The sequence below is a fragment of the Rhinoraja longicauda genome, chromosome 1 (genome assembly GCF_053455715.1).
Source record: "Rhinoraja longicauda isolate Sanriku21f chromosome 1, sRhiLon1.1, whole genome shotgun sequence".
NCBI lineage: Eukaryota > Metazoa > Chordata > Chondrichthyes > Rajiformes > Arhynchobatidae > Rhinoraja > Rhinoraja longicauda.
The window spans coordinates 29,475,545-29,497,714 of NC_135953.1; the positions used below are offsets into that span (position 1 = coordinate 29,475,545).

The following is a 22,170-nucleotide window of genomic DNA, read 5'->3' on the forward strand; positions in this document are numbered from 1 at the left end:
CAGAGGCAGGAAAAAGAATGATAAGGACCAAGTGCAGGCAGATGGGATTAGTTACATTCAAATCTGAAGGGTTGAAGTGCTGCCGGACATTGTGATGCTCATTGTAACTGGCCTCTGAAATGTCATCACAGCCGTTTCGAGAAGCTGTGTATGTGATTTTCTCAGGGTCTACTTTGATTCAAAGGGTACACATGAGGCCGTGAAACTATTTGACCCATAGCTAGGATAAGGTTGTTGAAGTGGAGGGCCCACTTGTGAAGTGAAGGGCCCACTACACAAGTATGTCTGTGGTTTCCGTACAAAAAAGGCTACGGGCACTTAATTGTCTTCACCCCCGTTGACTCTAACTCTAAGCCCAAGGCAGGTGCAGTGGATGCTTGATCCCAGCCTGTGTTGCAGCAAAGCACCTTTTCTTGAGTAGACTTTCCAGCTCAGTGATCTAGTTCCAATACTGATTTCAAAGAATGTCTGTGGTGAGTTTGCCCATCCTCCCTATGATTTTGTGGATTTTCTGCAGGTGGTCTGATTTTTCTCCCACATACCCAAAAATGTGCTGGTTAGTCCTGCAGGTTGTCCTCGATCTATGCTGGCAGCAGGACTGGCAATATGATTGAGGGGAGTTGACAAGTATGCTGAAGAAAAAATGGGATTGGTAGAGATGGGTGCTTGATGATGATCGGTTTGGGCAGAGTTGGCAGCAAGGGCCATTTTCTAGCTGTATTTAATTGCAATGTCTTTGCAGCTACTACTTTATTCTGTTCACCAACATAAATATTTGCCTCTAGTAATTCCATAGAAAAGTGGCATTCATAATCCAAATCAAAACAGCTCCCTCTGCAAGTAAGACCGCACATAGATATAAACGATACAGGAGAGAGATACTGCATGGAAAAAGGCCCCTCAGCCCTCCAAGTCTGTACTGACCCTCATCCACCTGTTTACACTTAGTCTTTGTTAATCCCACTATTATTGTCTCCAGTTTCTCATCAATATTCTCCCTCTCACCTATGCAGTTGGAGCCATTTACAGCGGACAGCTCACCTACTAGCACACACACATGCCTTTGGACATGGGTCCCTGGCACAGCAAGGCAACAGCTCCACCAGTTGCACCACTGTGTTGTCCAGAGTGGTGAATTGGTTGTTGTATGGCAGGAGAACGAAACGTCACCTATTCCTTTTCTCCAGAGATGTTGCGTGACCCACCGCGTTACTCCAGCTTTTTGCGTCTATCTTTGGTTGTTGTATAGATTTGTTTTAAAATATCGTCGGGATAAAATAACAGAGATGCTATGTTATTCCCCTTAGCATTTGAGTTCTGATTTTTTTTTTAAAGCGCCATCAAGCCCTAGTACCACCAGCTCTCCTGTTGGCTGGCTTCAGCCTTGACCAAAGGCTTCAGCGTGTAAGCTTCCTTCCAATTATTTGGCTGTTACCACCCCTTTAAAATCAAGTGCTGCAATATCCTCCTCATCTGTGCCTTTGCAATGCCGGGATCCAAGTGCTCATATTACCCAGGAATGAGTGGAATGGAGGAGGAATAATCATTCCCACATCTAAGATCTAGGTGGCTTTTGGAAATGGTTGTGTTTGGTAAGCCTTAAATTATCAGAGCAACTGAAGATTCAACAGTGAGAAACCAATAAATAGAAAAAACATATTGGACTTGGAACTTTGTATGATAGAGTTTAAAATACCAGCCATACATCAAGCTGTCATTAGCTCTCAGAAAGGTGACTGCACACCAGATCTTTGAAGATGACAGGTCAAATCTGTGCAACAGTTAGATATTGTCGATTATGATTTATTTAACTTGCCTCGCTCCTCCTTCTGGTTCAGATGAAAGGCTTCACAATGTCAGCTAATTTTTCAGATGCTGGCTGTTTTGCTTATATTGTATCTATTTAATGATTTCATTACTTTTTAAAAATATTTTGTTTGCAGCATTTACTATTTTTTTTCTCCTTTTTTTAATAATCATGCTTTAATTGCAGATATGGGAAAATGTGATCTCACTAAAGGAAAGCAAGCTCTGGAAATTCGCAGTAGCCTATGTGAGAAAAGAGCCTTGACGGACCCTATCCATTCATCAGGCTGCTCTACAGAATCGTTGGCTCGGAACCTGCAGTGGGCGAAGGCTCACGGTAAAATAGTTGCACAATCTGGTAGCGGTACGGGGTGGGCAGTGGAATCAGCCTTGGCCATTAACTGCACTAGTTATTGTATGTTATTTCAACCATGCAGTAAACATGAAACCTGAGTCAGGGCAGGAATTCTGAAAATGCATGTCAGTGACTGGGGAGAGGGTGGATGCTGAATTGGTAAATCAGCACTAGGTTTATAGGATAAGCATGCAATTTTAAGGCTTTGGGACTGAATCCATGGGCAGAGAATGATTTTATATCCCTTAATTTTAGTGAATGAGAAAAAAACAAGTGCACAGTATGTTAATGCAATAATAAAATTATTTGTATTATGGGTATTCATTAAGGCACAGATTGACAGATTCTTGATTAGTAAGGGTTATGGAGAAATGGCAGGTGAATTGGTTGAGAGGGAAAGAGGTGATCCATGATTGAACGGCGGAGTAGCCAAATAGCGTAATTCTGCTCCTATAACTTATGAACTTATGAAAATTGATGTAACGCAAAGAAAGCTCTGTCCGTCGTTCCAGAACCTGGGGCCACGGTTTAAGAATAAGGGGTAGGCCATTTAGAACGGAGATGAGGAAAAACTTTTTCACTCAGAGTTGTAAATCTGTGGAATTCTCTGCCTCAGAAGGCAGTGGAGGCCAATTCTCTGGATGCTTTCAAGAGAGAGTTAGTAGGAGCTCTTAATAGGCAATAGGTGCAGGAGGAGGCCATTCGGCCCTTTGAGCCAGCACCGCCATTCAATGTGATCATGGCTGATCATTCTCAATCAGTACCCCAATAGCGGAGATTAATGATAGCGGAGTCAGGGGCTATGGGGAGAGGGCAGGAACGGGGGTACTGATTGTGGATGATCAGCCATGATCACAGTGAATGGTGGTGTTGGCACGCAGGGCCAAATGACCTACTCCTGCACCTATTGTTTATTGCCTATTGGCTATTGTCGTCACTTCTGTGTGAAATTGGACCAATCGGGAAATTGAACTGAGCATTTACTGTCAGGGAGTTATCCTTACCACCTGATGCAAGTTGTGTATCAGTCCAAATGCACGGGTCTTACCATGGAATTTGGACTACATTGTAAGAATGTATTGTTCATTGTCATTCCTGAGGCAAAATGCTATTAAAATGCAGCACTGGATTGGAATGTCTGCAACAAAGGCAAGGCTTATTTATGCCCCTGAGCATATTTCAACACCAAAACATCACTGGAGCACCCCACAAACCAATCTCCATTCTACCCCTCAGCTGTGCTTTCGTACTCAGCGATCTCTACAGAACACTTAGCTGCTGTAGATAGACGCAAAATGCTGGAGCAAGACAGTGTGCCAGACAGCATCTCTGGAGAAAAGGAATAGGTGATGTTTCGGGTCGAGACCCTTCTTCAGATGTTCTGAAGAAGGGCCTCGACCCGAAACCTCACCTGTTCCTTTACTCCAGAGATGCTGTCTGACCCGTTGTGTTACTCCAGCTTTTTGTGTCTACCTTCTGTTTAAACCAGCATCTGCAGTTCCTTCCTGCACCTTAGCTGGTGTTCTCTTTCCCTGGGCTGCATCATATCCCTGCTCTCAATCCTATTGTTGGAACATGTCAACTTCAGCTCTTATCCAAATATCGGCCTGATTCTCCCCCTCCTGTACCATGTAAGTGCTGGTCCAATTCCGCACTCCCCAACAGAAGAAAACTGTCTAAACGCCATCTAGACCACAAAAAGAGTGTGCCAGAATAGCACCAATATTAGTTGGTATGTGATTCCAGGACATATTTTAGAGTGCTCTCTATTTTGTAGGCATATTGAAGAAGCACTCATTAAACATGAATTCTCATTATACTTCAACGCAGTTGTGAATTTGTAAGACAATATCCAAATGACGTGAATTAAAAGTATAAGAAAATAACTGCAGATGCTGGTACAAATCGAAGGTATTCACAAAGTGCTGGAGTAACTCAGCAGGTCGGGCAGACCCTCGACCCGAAACGTCACCCATTCCTTCTCTCCCGAGATGCTGCCCGACCTGCTGAGTTACTCCAGCGCTTTGTGAATAAATACCTTTGACGTGAATTAAAGATGCTTGTCAGATGGTTATGTGCAGATACACATTTCCTGTTATATCCTCATTTTATTAAGGCACGTTTATAAAAGAGCAGTGCTAGAATTGAGGATACTTTGTACCTTTTGGCGTTGAGTTGTGAGTTGAGGAGCAGGGGTGATCCAGGAAGTTCTGAAAGGTGAGCGGCCCAGTGTTGGGAGATGGGGGGTGGGAGAGATCTTGGATCAGGGTCTGAGTTTAGTTTATTGTCACATGTATTAAGGTACAATGAAGGCAGCACAGTAGCATATCTATTTGAGCGGCTGCATAATAGCACCAGTGACCTGGGTTCGAGCCTGACTTTATTGCTGTTGGAGTCGAACCTGCACATTCCCCAGATGTTCCAGCTTCCTCTCGCATCTTAAATCTCCATAGGTTGGTCAATTTAAATGGATACTGTAAATTCCGCCAACGTATGTGCGAGGGGGAGAATCTGGGAGAGTTCACTGGAATGTGAGAAATATATGGGATCGTTGTTGGGTTAGTACAAAGTTTTGCTTAATGGTCAGCATTGACTCAGTAGGTCAAAGGACCTGTTTCTGTGCCATATTACTCTGACCCTAATACTGCTGGGTCTAATTCAATTATGATGCAGTAGTTTCAATCACCCCGAAGCGAGGGCTTCGGATCACCGGCTGCGGGAGCTTTGATGGTCCCGACTGATTGGTTCGACAGTCACGACCGCGGGAGAATAAAGAGGGAGAAGATTGGACTTTATTGCCTTCCATCATAGTGAGGAATGTGGGGAGCCGCTGCTGTGTTGGATGGTTATGTTAAATTTTATTTTATGTGGCTGTGTGTCTTGTTGCTTTTCATTTAGTATGGCTGTATGGTAACTCAAATTTCACTGTACCTTAATTGGTACATGTGACAATAAACTGACCTTGAAACCTTGAAAAGAAATGTATGTGAGCTACTGTCTCACATATGTGATGGCCAATTAAATTCTGGATTGAATTCTGTAGACTGGAGGAGAGTTTATGTTGTCTCATTATTCAAGAAGGATCAGAAATTAGATCCTGGAATTTCTAGGCCTGGGCATTTGATGCTGGGTGAAGGAAAGTTTTTGGAATATATTATGAACCATGATTTATGATCACTTGGAGATCCCAGTGTGACATTTATTTAAACTACATTTCTGACTAATTAATTGGATCAAATGTATTTGAAGCACTTACACCTAATGGCTGATATCGGTAATTCTGTTGTAATTGTACACTTAAGATTGCAGATTGATTTGGACAAGTAAATAGAGCCAAATGTGATGAATCACATCTGAAGTGGACAAGTACAAAGTAGTGGACTTGAGCTATACATGACATTGTGGCAGTACCCGGGAATTAGGCCACTCCCTGGATCATGCCCCTCGGCACGGGTTGGACAGGGCTGGGGGAGGGACTAGTGCTATGGGGTTTGCCTGAAGGGGCTTTAGAGATAACTCGTGCTTGAGACTGAAGAGAGAGTGGATATTCTGTTGCTGGATTAAATTACTGTTAATACTTACCTGGCGTCTTGCCTGATTCCTACCGTGTCCAGACCCACTACAACATGCAGATAGATGTATCTGTGAATGGAAACAGATTTTTTTTTAATGTGTTTGAAGACACATTAACAAGGAAAGGCATAGAATGCAAAGCATTGAATACCATATGTAGCCTATTTAAGGTTATTTTGTGTTTGTAGCAAATGCTCTGGATTTGTAAGGGTGTCAATGATTGTGGGGAGAAAGCAGTTGAGAGGGAAAAATAGATCAGCCATGATCGAATGGTGGAGCAGACTCGATGGGCCAAATGGTCTAATTTTGTTCCTTATGAATTCTGAATTCAGATAAGAGAGAGATGTATTTGGAAAGAAGGAGGTTGTTTCGGAATAGTACGTGGGGAACAGTGCCTTACAAATGTGAGTTTTTGTAGATTTTGAGGTGACACAGTGACGCAGCGGTAGAGTTACTGCCTTACAGCGCTAGGGACACAAGTTCAATCCTGTTGGGACCTGTCTATACGTAATGTTGTCTGTACGGTATTTGTACATTCTCCCTGTGACCACGTGGGTTTTCTCCACGTGTTCCGGTTTCCTCCCGCGTCCCAAAGATGTGAAGGTTTGTAGGTTAATTGGCTTCTGTAAAATTGTTCCTAGTGCGTAGGGTAGAACTATTATACTAGTGATCGTACAATGTGAACATGCACATTTTGACCAGGTCCTTCAGTTTCCTTATACATCCATAAATATGTGGATCGGTAAATGGCCACTCTTGTGTAAGTGCATGATAGAATCTAGAGGGGGGATGACAATGGACAGAATCCAAGATCAGCGTTGATAATGGGTCATTAGAGTTGCAAGGCAGCAGCTCTATGACGTTCACCACTGTGCCACATTTGAAATTCTGTAAAATGTTTGTGAACAAAAGGTCTGGGTGGATTTGTGCATAAATCGCTAAGTTTACATTGGCCTTAATTGCAAGGGGTTTGAATTAGAGAATAAAGTTGGTGCCAAAAACAAACTTGGATGAACTCACTGGGTCAGCATCTGGACTCTGCAATAGTCCTAACACAGCGGCTCTATCCAAAATGTTGGCCATACGTTTACCTCCACAGATGCTGACTGGCCCCCTGAGTTCCAACGGCAGTTTTTGTTTTGCTGATCGCAGCATCTGCAGTTTCTTGTGAATTGTGATTAAAAATGTCTTGCTGCTATTATTTAGTGCCCCGGTGCGACAGCACGTGGAATATTGTGCAAATGCCTTGTCCCCCTACTTTAAAATATATATTTACATTGGAGTGAGTGTGTTGTTGGCCAGTGCGGGCAAGTTGGACCAAAGGGCCTGTTTCCACACTGTATCATTCTATGACTCAATAAAATTTCACCCAACTGATTTCAATAGACAATAGACAATAAGTGCAGGAGTAGGCCATTCAGCCCTTCGAGCCAGCACCGCCATTCAATGCGATCATGGCTGATCACTCTCAATCAGTACCCCATTCCTGCCTTCTCCCCATACCCCCTCACTCCGCTATCCTTAAGAGCTCTATCCAGCTCTCTCTTGAAAGCATCCAACGAACTGGCCTCCACTGCCTTCTGAGGCAGAGAATTCCACACCTTCACCACTCTCTGACTGAAAAAGTTCTTCCTCATCTCCGTTCTAAATGGCCTACCCCTTATTCTTAAACTGTGGCCCCTTGTTCTGGACTCCCCAACATTGGGAACATGTTTCCTGCCTCTAATGTGTCCAATCCCCTAATTATCTTATATGTTTCAATAAGATCCCCCCTCATCCTTCTAAATTCCAGTGTCTACAAGCCTAATTGCTCCAGCCTTTCAACATACGACAGTCCCGCCATTCCGGGAATTAACCTAGTGAACCTACGCTGCACGCCCTCAATAGCAAGAATATCCTTCCTCAAATTTGGAGACCAAAATTGCACACAGTACTCCAGGTGCGGTCTCACCAGGGCCCGGTACAACTGTAGAAGGACCTCTTTGCTCCTATACTCAACTACTCTTGTTATGAAGGCCAACATTCCATTGGCTTTCTTCACTGCCTGCTGTACCTGCATGCTTCCTTTCAGTGACTGATGCACTAGGACACCCAGATCTCGTTGAACATCCCCTCTTCCTAACTTGACACCATTCAGATAATAATCTGCCTTTCTATTCTTACTTCCAAAGTGAATAACCTCACACTTATCTACATTAAACTGCATCTGCCATGTATCCGCCCACTCACACAACCTGTCCAAGTCACCCTGCAGCCTTATTGCATCTTCCTCACAATTCACACTTCTCCCAGCTTAGTATCATCTGCAAATTAATGTATATCGTAAATAGCTGGGGTTGGAAGATTGCCTTCTTCTATGGGTGATCAAGCCAATTGACACTGTACTCTGAGTTTAGGGAATGAGATGTAATCACAGTGAAACATGAAATTGTTATAGGGCTTGAAAGGTTACATTCAGGAATGATGATTTCCCTGACTAGGGTGTAGGAAAATAACTGCAGATGCTGGTACAAATCGAAGGTATCACAAAATGCTGGAGTAACTCAGCAGGTCAGGCAGACTGAAGCGCCTGAAGAAGGGTCTCGACTCGAAACGTCACCCATTCCTTCTCTCCAGAGATGCTGCCTGACCTGCTGAGTTACTCCAGCAATTAGTGATACCTTCTCTGACTAGGGTGCTTAGCACCAGGGATTGGAGTCTCGACAGTGGAAAAAAAGGCCTTTCAGTGCTGAGATGGGAAGAAATCCCTTCATTCACAGAGAAGTAAATATTTGAATTTCTCTCCTCAAGATTTTAGAGATACATCACGGAAACAGGCTATTCATCCCATCGAGTCCGAGCTGACCATCGATCACCCCGTACAGTAGCACTATCCTACACACAAGGGACAATTTACAATTTATAGAAAACAATTAACCTACAAACCTGCATATCTTTGGAGTGTTGGAGGAAACCGGAACACCCAGATAAAATCCATGTGGTCAAAGGGAGAATGTACAAACTCCGTAGAGATAGCACTGGTAGTTAGGATCGAACCCGGGTCTCTGGCACTGTAAGGCAGCAACTCTACTGCTGTACCACAGTGCCACCTCAAAGATGACTGCGGAAGTTCAGTTACCAAGTAAACGCAGGGCAGACACTGACAGACTTAGATATTGAGAGAATCCAGGGATGTGTGAGTCAGTGCAGGAATGTGTCAGTGAAATAAAAGATCAATTATAATTGTATTGAATGGCAGAGAAGGGATAAGGGACCAAATGACCTTTTTATAATTTTTGTTTCTTATCATTTGTTCATGTGTGCCCTGATTATTTTTAAAAATCTGTTCACATTGGTTTGCCTTGCCTCATTGCTAAATTCAAGAAGAGCATACTGTAATTAATGCAGGCAAGTGCGATTAGTATACATAGGCATGATGGACAGCATTGATGTGGTGGGCCGAAGGGCCTGTTTCCATGCTCTACAACCCTGATTCTAATACCCTCTCTACAATGCTGCACCCATCTTCCCCTGTCCTTCCTCTACAAAGGCTCTCATTAAAGCTTATCTATTTGATGAGGCTTTTATATCACCTGTTCTAAAATCTCCATGGATCTCCTATAAATATTCCAGGATGTTTTTGTGACACACTTATTGATGCCTTGGCATATCTAATGCCTCTCATTCTCCTAAACTCAAGGCACTTTAATTTGGGAGAATAATTAGTTTAGATTAATTTAGACATGTTTTAATTGTGTACAAAGTCATTATCTATCGAAACAAATAGCCAAAATCCTCAATGGGTAAACAGTTTAGTTTAGAGATACAGTGCGGAAACAGGCCCTTCGGCTCACTGGGTCCGTGCTGACCAGTGATCACCCATACTCTAGCACTATCCTACACACTAGGAACAATTTACAATTTACAGAAGCCAATTAATCTACAAACCTGTACATTTTTGGAGTGTGGGAAGAAACTGAGCACCCAGAGAAAACCCACACGTTCACGGGGAGAACGTACAAACTCCATACAGACAGCACCCATGGTCAGGATCCCGGGTCTCTGGTGCTGTAAGGCAGCAGCTCCTCCACTGCGCCACCATGTCGCGTCATGTTGTTAGAACTGAATACTGAATACAGAGCTTTATTGTCATTCGATACCGAGATACCGAACAAAATTACATTTCCAGCAGTCACAGAACACAACAAAAAAAGAACACAAGACACACGACCCCAACACAAACATCCATCACAGTGACTCCAAACACCCCCTCACTGTGATGGAAGGCAACAAAACTTCCTCCCTCTTCCCCCATGCCCACGGACAGACAGCTCGACCCCTACCGAGGCGACCGACCCACACAGCCCCCGCAAAAGAAGGCACAAAGCATGCAGTTAGTTTGCTGATGTGCTGATCACCAATAGATTTTGACAGCGCCGTGAAATGTTACCTGTTTTTTTAAAGGAGGGGAGCAATCTGTTTGAATTAGCCATACTATTTGTTTTCTGCCAGGAAATAGCATGGGCACAGAGCTCGCATTTGGCATTCTACTGTTGTTGGAATGCAGTGGATTTCCTGAGCCTGTTTGTCTTTTTAACCTGTTTAATTTTCATATGTTCACGTGCTACAATCCCAGCTACATTTGGTGTGATTGGTAATTGTAATTGATATTTATGTATTTTCAGAACTACCTGAAAGCATGTGGCTTGAGTTTGAATGCGGTGTCCAAATTCAACTTGGGTTTGCTGCTGAGTTCTCAAATGTCTTGATAATTTACACTCGAATTGTGAAGAAACCAAAGGATATTACGATGAGTAAGGCTTTCGTCACGGATTTTCCACCGGTAAATCTTCCTTCCTTTCTCCTAAATTTCATGAACGTAATTTAAGCAAAACTTTTGTCAAGAAATTTAATCATTTAATGTGGTATTGTTTCATATAACATTATGCAATTGAAAATCATATTATCCCAGAGTCAAATTTGAGAATAACATGGTTAAAACAGGTGGAGTGAGAAGGGACTTTACCCACTTTGAACCGAAGAGGAAGTGTAAGAAAATAACTGCAGATGCTGGTACAAATCGAAGGTATTTATTCACAAAATGCTGGAGTAACTCAGCAGGTCAAGCAGCATCTCAGGAGAGAAGGAATGGGTGACGTTTCGGGTCGAGACCCTTCTTCAGACTGAAGTCAGGGGGGTGGGACAAAGGAAGGATATAGGTAGCAGGAGGGCAGGAGAAATCGACATGTTGGGCCAAACGACCTGTTTCTGTGCTGGATGACTCTGACTCTGAGACTAATATCTCGGCATGGCAGAACATTTTAACTTGTAGATATCGTTAATATAATCAATCACACCTGCATTTGTTTATTAAATGCCTTAAAGTAGCAGGGGTAGTTTTAAATTCTGTAACAAGTCACGTGTTGGGTCTGGTTTACAGTTTGAGTCCCTCCAGATAATGAGCAGGCAGTCTCCAGCTACAGGTTTGTGCTGAATGCAGTGCAATAGACAATAGACAATAGACAATAGGTGCAGGAGTAGGCCATTCAGCCCTTCGAGCCAGCACCGCCATTCAATGCGATCATGGCTGATCACTCAGTGCAGTAGGGTTTTCTCCGAGATCTTTGGTTTCCTCCCACACTCCAAAGACGTACAGGTTTAAAGGTTAATTGGCTTGGTGTATGTGTAAATTGTTCCTAGTGTGTGAAGGATTGTGTTAGTGTACGGGGTGATTGCTGGTCGGCGTGGACTCAGTATGCCGAAAGGCTTGTTTCCGCACAGTATTTTTAAACTAAACTAAACAGTAAAGGGACATCTTAGTTTAGTTTAGAGATACAGTGCGGAGACAGGCCCTTCGGCCCATCAAGTCCGCACCGACCAGCGATCCCCGCATATTAACACTATCCTACACGCACTAGGGACAATTGTTACATTTACCTCGCCAATTAACCAACATACCTGTACGTCTTTGGAGTGTGGGAGGAAACCAAAGATCTCGGAAAAAAAACCCACGCAGTCACGGGGAGAACGTACAAACTCCCTACAGACAGCACCCATAGTCGGGATAGAACTCGGGTCTCCAGCGCTGTAAGGCAGCAACTCTACCGCTGTGCCCATTTTGCAGGCAGGATTTGGCACAAGCCACTTCAGTTCAGAATTTCCACAACAGCATAGTTGTACTCATCTGCCAGACTTCCCATTTGGTCGTTAAAGAGAATAGAATTTGGGAGAACAGTAAAATAAATCAAATATAATCGAGATGAAATGAAAATATTAACTGTGAAAGAGATGCAGGACTTCTTCTTTCATCTCTTTGCTTCAGACCATCAAAGAACCCCAACACCTTTTTTCACATGAATCAGTGGTTTATTTGTACTTCTCAACATACCATAAAGCCTTTTTTGCTATTGATGTGGTCTCCATTGCCCTCGGGAGATCTAATGTAGATTGGGTTGCCACAGTGCAGAATACCTCCATTCAGTGGGCAAGTGTGCATGGTGCTGCAACAGTTAATACTACCGCCCTACAGTTTCAGTGATCTGGGCATCATTATCTATCGAAACAAATTGCCAAAAACCTCAATGGGTAAGCAGTTTAGTTTAGAGATACAGTGCGGAAACAGGCCCTTCGGCCCACCGGGTCCGTGCTGACCAGTGATCACCCGTACACTAGCACTATCCTACACACTAGGAACAATTTACAGAAGCCAATTAATCTACAAATCTGTACATTTTTGGAGTGTGGGAAGAAACTGAGCACCCAGAGAAAACCCACACATTCACAGGGAGAACGTACAAACTCCATACAGACAGCACCCATAGTCAGGATCCCGGGTCTCTGGTGCTGTAAGGCAGCAGCTCTATTACTGCGCCACCATGTCGCGTCATGTTGTTAAAACTTCTTAAAAGAAGACACAAAGCACACAGTTAGTTTGCTGATGTGCTGATCACCAATAGTCTGTGCAAAGTTTGAACATTCCCAGCATTATCATTTGGCTTTCCTTTCGGTGTTCTGGTTACCTCTCGCTTCCCAAAGTTGTATTGGCTACAGTAAAGTACCCCTTATGAGTCCAGAAAGAATCAAAAGGGGGTCGACGAGCAAATGTGATGGAGAACAAGTTGCAGAGCTATAGCAAAATAAGGAGAGAGGCTATAAGGCCCATGGGATTGTTCTTCGAGCCAGTATTGACCGAACAGGCTGAATGATCTTCTACCTTGTTACATGTAATAAGAAAGGAAAAAGTGTCACTGACAACCCATTGGTTCCCACCTTAATTCTTCATTGCTTGAGCCACGAATATTAAGCTATTTACAAAGCTCAATGTAATCTCAATGAACAACACATCACCTAACAAACACAATGTGAACTCCAATCATTTCAATTCATAAGCATTCCTGACATTTTTATTTCCATTTTCAGCATTTTTTCCAAACTGTTTTGATAAATTTGATAAATTGCACTGTCTTCAGTCTCTTGTTCCCTCACAACTATTGCCTTGTATTCCACCTCGCCAGCACTCTTTCTCTGAATTTCAATACCTGTATATCTCTGACCATTCTCAATTCTGATATAAGATCATCAACCTTAAAAGCAAACTGGTCTTTGTCTGACTAGCAGTTTTTAACTTTTTGCTTATATTGTGGATTTTGGACAATTATTGAAATTTGCTTGTCTCCGAAAAGAAAATGTAATTAATTGGGAGCAAATATATTAATCCATTATCACGTGTCGATGTTTGTATGAAATCCCATTACACTCTAGAGAATGTAATCTTATTCTTTTATTTCTTTATTGCAAGCAGATAAAATAATAGCTTTCATAAACTTCCCTGGTTATCTTTGTTATTGAAATTGGATGTGAAACTGAGAAAGAAGAAGCATGTGAATTATAATTGGCATTTCATGTCTGCATGTTGAGGCAAGAAACCATGACTTTTTCAATGTATGATTTTTGTTGTTGTTGTTGACAACAGGACTTGGATGTAGATCCTAAGAAGACAAACAAAGGAACACCAGAAGAAACAGGCAGCTATCTACTCTCTAAAGACTTACCAGAGCAGTGTCTATACACTAGACTGAGTGCCTTGCAGAAACTAAAGGTAAAGGCTCCAAATGTTGATTCTATTCAGAACAAAGTTCTCAATTTATGTCAGGATGGTAGATCACTGGGATCTGGAATCACTGAAAACTTCCATATTTCATTATTCTTCTGTTGTCCTTTCTCCTGGTGCACAGTTGATTATTTCTGAGCAACAATCAGTGTTGATCAGGTCAGCTACAATAGTACATGTTAGTTCAGTGGTGTTCAGAAATCAGCTGACGAACAATAGTTCAAGCTATTTTGTTTATCGAGTCGTGGGGAGCATAGAAGCATGCGTTTTGGCTCAGCAAGTCCATGCCCACCATCAGGTACCTGTGTCTTCACTAATCTCACTGACTAATCCCACTCCATGTTATTCTCCTTGTATTCCCATCAATGCCCACCCCACCCCAGGTTCTACCACTCGCCCACACCCAAAGGTCAATTAACCTACCAACCCGTATGTTTTCAGAATATGGGAAGATACCAGAGCACCGCTGGAAGATCCATATGGTCACTGGATGAATATGAACACTCCACTTAGTCAGCATGAGAGGCTGGCATTAAATCAGCCTATTTTACAGCACCACTGTGCTGTTCTCAAATTTAATTTTGCATTATTTATCTTTCTCACAAAGTGCGTCGACCATTCTAATTCTTTACCTCACAGCTATTCTCACTGTGACTTCCCAATGGAACTTCCCTCTGAGGGGGGAACGCATGGCGGGGAGGGGCAGCTAAAAAGTAGGAACTCATTCATAGAGTAAAATAGTAAAACATTCTATGGTGCTTTCCTTGCAGAGTTTTTAGACTTAAGTCCACATGATATTAGTGAAAGAGATACTCGGTAGGTGGCCGTAATATATATAAATGATAGAATTGTAACATAACAGAAGGCAGACTCTCGTGCAGCACAGAAACAGGCCCTTTGGCTCACTGATTACTTTGACCATCGAGCAGTAATTGGCTCCGTTCCTACAATAATTCCATTGTATTCTCCCCACGGTATAGATGCCTGAGCCTATTTTACCATTCAGTCTGAACAAATGCATTGACTGGCCTTTGGTCCACATCTGTTGATCACCGAGTTGAAAATGTCAATTGACCCAACACCTACAACCTTCTGGGCACGTTCCATATTTCCACTGCTGAAGACTTCTGCATGTGGAGTATCTAACCATTCCATTAAATAATTAATGTTGTGCAACAGAATAGGGCTGCGATTCAATTTCAGGTTTTCTCTGTGAATTTTTCAAGTTTCTGAGGTGTTGCTGCTGTGTTCTATTCTTCAAACAAAATTAAACGCACCCTTGACCCACATTAGGAGGATGTTTCCAGGACTTGAGGGCCTGAGCTATAGGGAGAGGTTGAGCAGGATAGAACTTTATTCCTTGGAGTGTTGGAGGCTGAGGGGTGATCTCATAGAGGTGTATAAGATCATGAGGGGGTTGGGGTAACTGCATTGTCTTTTACACAGAGTTGGGGAATCAAGTATCAGAGGGTGTGCGTTTAAGGTGTGAGGGGAAAGATTTAAAAGGAACCTGAGGGGTAACCTTTTCTCACAAAGAGTGGTAAGTATATGGAATGAGCTGCCAGAGGAGCTAGTCGAGGTAGATCCTATAACAACATTAAAAAGACATTTGGACAGGTACATGGATAGGAATGGTTTAGAACGATATGGGCCAAACGGAGGCAGGTAGGACATCTTGGTCAGCATGGGCAAATGGACCAAAGGGCACGTTTACAAGCAGTATGATTCTGCCCCTATAATAATTTAGTTTAGATTTTGTAGTAGAGACATACTTCCTATTCCCCTTAATACCCCTTCTGCACTATGTTACCTGGTGTATTTCTCCTGGCTGCATTTAAAATAAGTGTTTTGAATTGGGTCATAGAGAAACCTGAAACTAACAGATTGCAGAAACGATACTTTACTCATTCTTTAACAGCATTGTTCTGCTTTGTAAGTGTTTTGTTAACCATGCGTAAACAAAACTACAAGCTGACCTTTCCTTTAATAGATTCGGGGATCTCATACCATTGGAATGGGTGTAGCTGTGCATGTCACTCTTTCACCAATGCTTTCACCCTGGTGATTTCGAAGGTTGCTGTTACATCTAAGAAACTTTTAACCTTTCCAATATGTCACATTCACCCCTCATGTTTGTTGCTCTGATTATTTGTGGAAAATTGACTGGATTTGTCACGTCACAAAATAAAAGGAAATAATTGCATTTATATATTAGTACTTTCCAGAACATCAGATGTCTCAAAACTCCATAAAGCCAATTAGGTAACTTTTGAAGTGCAGTCATATTTTTTATAAAATTGGAAACCGAGTCAATTGACATAGGGCAAGATGTAAAAAAGAACAATTGCTGGAAACACTTAATAGGTTAGGAAGGAAAATGAAACAAAGTCAACATATCAGATTGAAGACTTTTCGTCAAAACTGTTTTTGTTTGACATGTCTAACATCTTCAACTATTTCCAAGTTATGTGTAGCAAGCTCCCATAACCAAAGATGTACAGGTATGTAGGTTAATTGGCTGGGTAAATGTAAATGTAAAAATTGTCCCTAGTGGGTGTAGGATAGTGTTAATGTACGGGGATCACTGGGCGGCACGGACTTGGAGGGCCGAAAAGGCTGTATATATATGATATGATATGATAACCGCAATGAAAGAATGACAGATAATTTGCTTTAGACGAAGAAGCTTTAAGGACAGTGGAATTAAGGTACAGAAATGCTGTACTGAACTGATGGGAAGAACAAAATCTAAATTACCTACTCCATTCCTTTGCATTCTCCTGCCATGGGCCAAACATCAGCTTCTGACTAGGGGACACATCAATTGAATATCAATTGTGAACATGCATACCTTGCACGCTCCACTAAAACTTCAGTGATTCTTTTATTGAAACGGGCAAATGCACAGTGAAATTCTTTTTATTACACACAGTCTAGTACAGTATTCCCATACTTAAGCACACCCTCGATTAGTAAGTGTACAGAAATAGTCTCTGCAAAAGGTGGCATGTTTTGGTGCCATTTATAAAGTCTTGATGGCGCACTAGGCTTTATAAATGACACCAAAACATGCCACCTTCCCAATCCAGGCCAGCCCCAGGCTGCTGCGGGCCTCCAGCCATCGCCTTATAGACAATAGGTGCAGGAGTAGACCATTTGGCCCTTCGAGCCAGCACCACCATTCACCGTGATCATGGTTGATCATCCACAATCAGTACCCCGTTCCTGCCTTCTCCCCATATCCCTTGACTCCGCTATCATTAAGAGCTCTATCTAACTCTCTCTTGAAAGCATCCAGGGAATTGGCCTCCTCTGCCTTCTGAGGCAGAGAATTCCACAGCTTCACAACTCTCTGAGTGAAAAAGTTTTTCCTCATCTCCGTTCTAAATGGCCTACCCCTTATTCTTAAACTGTGACCCCTGTTTCGTGACTCTCCCAACATCGCCTTCCTTGAACGCGATGTCCCTCTCCTCGCCCGTCCACCTTCATGCCTTGGGGGCACCTCCCGCAGTCTCCATATGACCGGATAATTTCTCCTTGGTGCTTCAGTTTCCTACCAGGTACCAAAGACGTGTCGGTCGGTAAGTTAATTGGCCACTGTAAATTGCTCCCAGTGTTGGGTGGGAAGGGGATCAGAGTGGAGTTGATGGGCATGTGAGGGCAGGTATATTTTGGGGATGTAAGAGAGAGGCATTGGCTTTGTGGGAATATTCCATGATCGGGCATAGACTTGATGGGCCAAATGGCAGTCTTCAATGTTGAAAGAAAATATAACATGAATCTCACAAATGGGAGAGAAGACGTTAGTTATTCCCACATGAAAACTGCCCAGAACTGCGAGGTGATAATAGTAAATCGACTGGAGGTCATGGCAGGTACGTAATGTCGTTACAGTGAGTATATTTCAGGCATTTCTTGGCTGTTTTTTTTCCTCTTTGACCCCTTTTGAAGTTTTTTTGGAAATTAAATGTTGAGAACCATATTTTGCACTCTATCCCCTTTGCTCTATCGTACTTGCGGTTGGCTTGATTACATGTATGCATAATAAGTTATCTGTTTGGATAGCATGCAAGACAAAGCTTTTCACTGTACCTTGGTACAGTGAGAAGCCTAAACATAATCCATTTTGTAATATAGTGTGATAATCTATTCAGACGGATAATTTCAGGGGGCTTTTGCTGGTTACATACATCAGCTGGTAACATCATAGAAATAAACGAAATTTCAGCCAGTCTTTTGCCATGGAGGCAGGATGGTGCAGCGGTAGAGTTGCTGCCTTACAGCGCCAGCGACCCGCGTTTGATCCTTACCACGGGTGCTGTCTATACGGATTTTGTGCATCGTCCCTGTGACCGCATGGGGTTTTATTCCCGGTCAATACAATACAACAGATTGACCATACAACTGTGAAAGTTAAATAGTACGAAATCATTATATCAAAAATGAAACAATATAATCACACATGATATTCTCTGACCGAAAAATAAGATGTAGGCAGAAGCCGAAGCTTATTGTGCCTACCCTTAATACTTAACAAAACCTTACCCCTAACTAGCCAAAATAGCAGTGAAACAAAACAATAAAACAAAATATAATTTAAAAAACACAACATCATAAGTCAGAAGCAGATAAACAAAACATAGAAAGAAACACAAATATAATCAAGAAACATAATTTCTGTCATGTAAGTCATTTCTCAGTGCTGATCACATATTTGTATCTTTCAAGTATAATGTTTTTGAACATTTTCTTGAATTTACACATATTACTACATTCTTTTAATTCATTGTTGCAACTATTCCATAAATTGACCCCTTTAACAGTCACAAATCTATTTTTCACATTTATCCTTACACCATTTTTTTCAAACTTATTTTCCCCAGGTGCTTCGGTTTCATCCCACACTCCAAAGACACACGGGTTTGTAGGTTAATCGGCTTTGGTAAAGATTGCAAATTGTCCCTAGTGTGAAGGATAGTGCTCGTGTACGGGGATTGCTGGTCGTCGCGGACACGATGCCATGAAGAGCCTGTTTCCACACTGTATCTCTAAACGCTAAACTTTTGCAAAGTTAGGGCCTTTATTTACTATGCCTAGCTGTCCTTTTTTTCTGTTGAGCAGCTGCCAGATTACCCTCTTGTAAATTCTGTCAGAAAATAACTGCAGATGCTAGTACAAATCGAAGGTATTTATTCACACACTGCTGGAGTAACTCAGCAGGTCAGGCAGCATCTCAGGAGAGAAGGAATGGGTGACGTTTCGGTCGAGACCCTTCTTCAGTCTGAAGAAGGGTCTCGACCGAAACATCACCCATTCCTTCTCTCCTGAGATGCTGCCTGACCTGCTGAGTTACTCCAGCATTGTGTGAATAAATACCTCTTGTAAATTCTTGTGTGCAGAATGTACACCCTTGTGAAAACCAGTGTGCAGATTTTCTATTTCAGATTTCATGATTATTTTTGCTTGGCCTATTAATTTCTGAATGCTGTAACTTTTTAACCTGGTTTAGATATTCAGTTTCCTGAAGTGAAATGAGAGAGAGAATGACAACTCCATTGTTTGTTTTCCTTCCGTAGGTGCGGCTGGTGTTCACAGTCTGCCTTCACTACCAGTACCATGGACTCGATGAGCCTGTGGAAGAAGTCAAGGAAGTGGATGTGGGCAAACCGCTTATCGCAAAGCTGGACATCCACCGTGCCGTCAGGAGGAATAGCTGCATCGTGACTTGCCCCATGCCTCACAGCCCGTCGCACAGCCCAGTCCACAGCCCTTCTCACAGTCCAGTCCACAGCCTGGTTTTTTGTCCAGAATCTGAGCATTGCCACCACCACCAACACAGCCAACGTTTTCAAAATAACTCTCATCTCGGGGTTTACAACCCAAATTCAGCCATGATGGGTGCCATGGGTTGCACTGCTGGTTCTGATAGCTCTACTTATGCCGAGTTTGCACACGTGGCAGGGGAGGGTCAGTGCAGCAGTAGCCACATAAGAGAAATCAATGTCCCTGTTGAGAGCGATATCAATGATTTGCAGTCTGATTTCTCCAACAGCCTACAGTTCGCTGATTGGCAACACAAATAATTCTTCTGAATACACTGTGGAAGATTTAACACAAGATCAAGGTTGGATCCTTCTTGGAGAAACGAGAAGTAGAGAACATGCATATTAAAGATGATTGGAATTTCCAATGATTGTACTGCTTTAAAACTGGCCACAAAGAATGCCAAGCATCTGAAGTTGCTTTATTCACAGAGGAGAGCTTTTAAAGGACAAAGGTTGACTTAACTTGTACCGTAGGTTTGTAATTAATCTAGAATGGACCTCTGAATAAAGCAAATGGACCAAAATTTCCCATTCCCCGTGTTAAGTATAGTATAAAACTCTTTCATTTTAATCGGTAATGCTTCTTCAGATTTTGACAGTGTTGCGCAATGTTTTATTTTTGTATTTCTATTTCTAACCAATTAATGCCAATGAGCTGATTTTCAGTTGAGCAACTCTACATTACAATCTCATTACTATCACTGCATCTGTGGGGGTGGCCAACTCAGGCTGGATTTGAAATCGGTGGTGAAGTAGAAAGACGGTAAGCTGGAATGTCACACTCCCCAACCTTGAACCAACATTTTATCATATTTTGTTTCTATTTCTCAGTATTGCAAATAAACCTAAAACCATAGGTGTCAAAGAGAGTGTACAGTTGGATGGAGGTATGCTCAGGATGAACATATACTCAAGTCAAATGTTATTACTCCAGTAGTTGTATCTTGTCCACTGTTTGACCAAAATGTAAAACTCAGGAAATACAATAAATATAACTATTTTCCAGTGGCTTTTCCTAATTGACTCTGGAAGCTTTTACAAATAATATACAAGTTGGACCGAAGTCATCTCATCGACACAGCTCTTAGAAGTGACAGTCTGAAAGTAAACAATTATGGATGGCTCAGTGGTTCAACTGGTAGAGCTATTGCCTCACAGTGCTGGGTTTGATTCTGTGCTGAGACCTGGGTTCGATTCTGACCTTGGCTACTGTCTATGTTGAGTTTGCATGTTCTCTCTATAACTGCATGCATTTCCTACAGGTGTTCCAGTTTCCTCCCACATCCCAAAGATGTGGGGGTTTGTAGGTTACTTAGTCTCTGTAAAATTGCCCCTAGCGTGTGGATGCAAAAGTGGGATAGCGTAGAACTAGTGTGAACGGGTGATCAATGCTCAGCGTGGACTTGGTAGGCAGCAGGCCATGTTTCCATGCTGTATCTCTAAACCAGACTAAATGTCTATTTTTAACCATTGCCAAATAAATGACAATTTGAGACATTTGTGCAATAACAATTATATGGTTTTGACTTTTGCACAATGTTCAAACACATGATTGGGAGCATAAAGAGCTCAACAGCTGTTGGAATTCAGAGAGTGGAGAAATGCTGTCAGCCATATGGAGAACTCTGGGAATAGTTCTCTTACCTGAACCTTAGTGAGAAACAGATCCATCTGCACTTCTCTATGGATGTTGTAAATAAAATCTGGCATTGGCTGCCGCCACGATCCAGGCCTTTAGCAGGGCAAGAATGACATTGTCTCTGGCTGTTAAGGTAGTAATCCTTTGAATCGGGTTCCTTTGGAAACAAAATCTGAATGGTTTTGCGACCTCCCAACAAGTTTGCAATTTATCACAAGGAATGGCACTATGCTCTCTTGATTGACTATATGTTTCTTTCTTGCCGGAGAATAATGGACAGAGACAGTGCATCATTTTGCTCGTGTTTCATGCTTCTCCAAGGGGTGGTGTATCATTGGAGATATGCACATTGTTTAACGTGCCGTCTATGTCAATCCTGCCTGATATTGGACACAAGAAGGAATCCATTCATTGAGTGTCCAGTCATTGGATAATCTTAGGTGAAGTATCACACAGGTATTTCTGACGCGACTTCAGTCATGATGCTTTCATTCTATAGCAGTTGAATTTGTTCCACCATGAAAAGTCAGCACGTTACAACTGGGCAACAATGCTGACTACTTTGATGTTCAACCCATGTACAAACGAGCAGGATGATTTTAGAGCAATTCTCCGTGTGCAATGCAATAGAGAAAATCATTGTCCAGTCCTTTTATAATTTTATATGTTTCTATACGATCCCCTCTCATCCTTCTAAAATCCAGTGAAGACAAGCCTAGTCTTTTCAACCTTTCCTCATATGTCAGTCCCTCCATCCCAGGGATCAATCTCATGAACCTACGCTGCACTGCCTCAATTACAAGGATGTCCTTCCTCAAATTAGGAGACCAAAACTGTACACAATACTCCAGATGTGGTCTTACCAGGGCCCTATACAACTGCA

The 22,170-nt window shown here is 42.4% G+C and overlaps 1 protein-coding gene across 2 annotated transcripts in view; it reads left to right on the plus strand.

Annotated features, from left to right (window-relative positions):
- The window catches only part of malt1 (MALT paracaspase 1), a 165,502-nt gene extending 144,883 nt beyond the window's left edge, over positions 1-20,619 (plus strand). For both annotated transcript variants that reach the window (XM_078425571.1, XM_078425665.1), the window contains 4 exons: positions 1,994-2,143; positions 10,399-10,556; positions 13,686-13,811; positions 19,400-20,619. In XM_078425571.1, coding sequence (XP_078281697.1) covers positions 1,994-2,143; positions 10,399-10,556; positions 13,686-13,811; positions 19,400-19,906 — 941 coding nt within the window. In that variant the 3' untranslated portion in view covers positions 19,907-20,619. The remainder of the gene's footprint in view (positions 1-1,993; positions 2,144-10,398; positions 10,557-13,685; positions 13,812-19,399) is intronic.
- Positions 20,620-22,170: the final 1,551 nt, after the last annotated feature.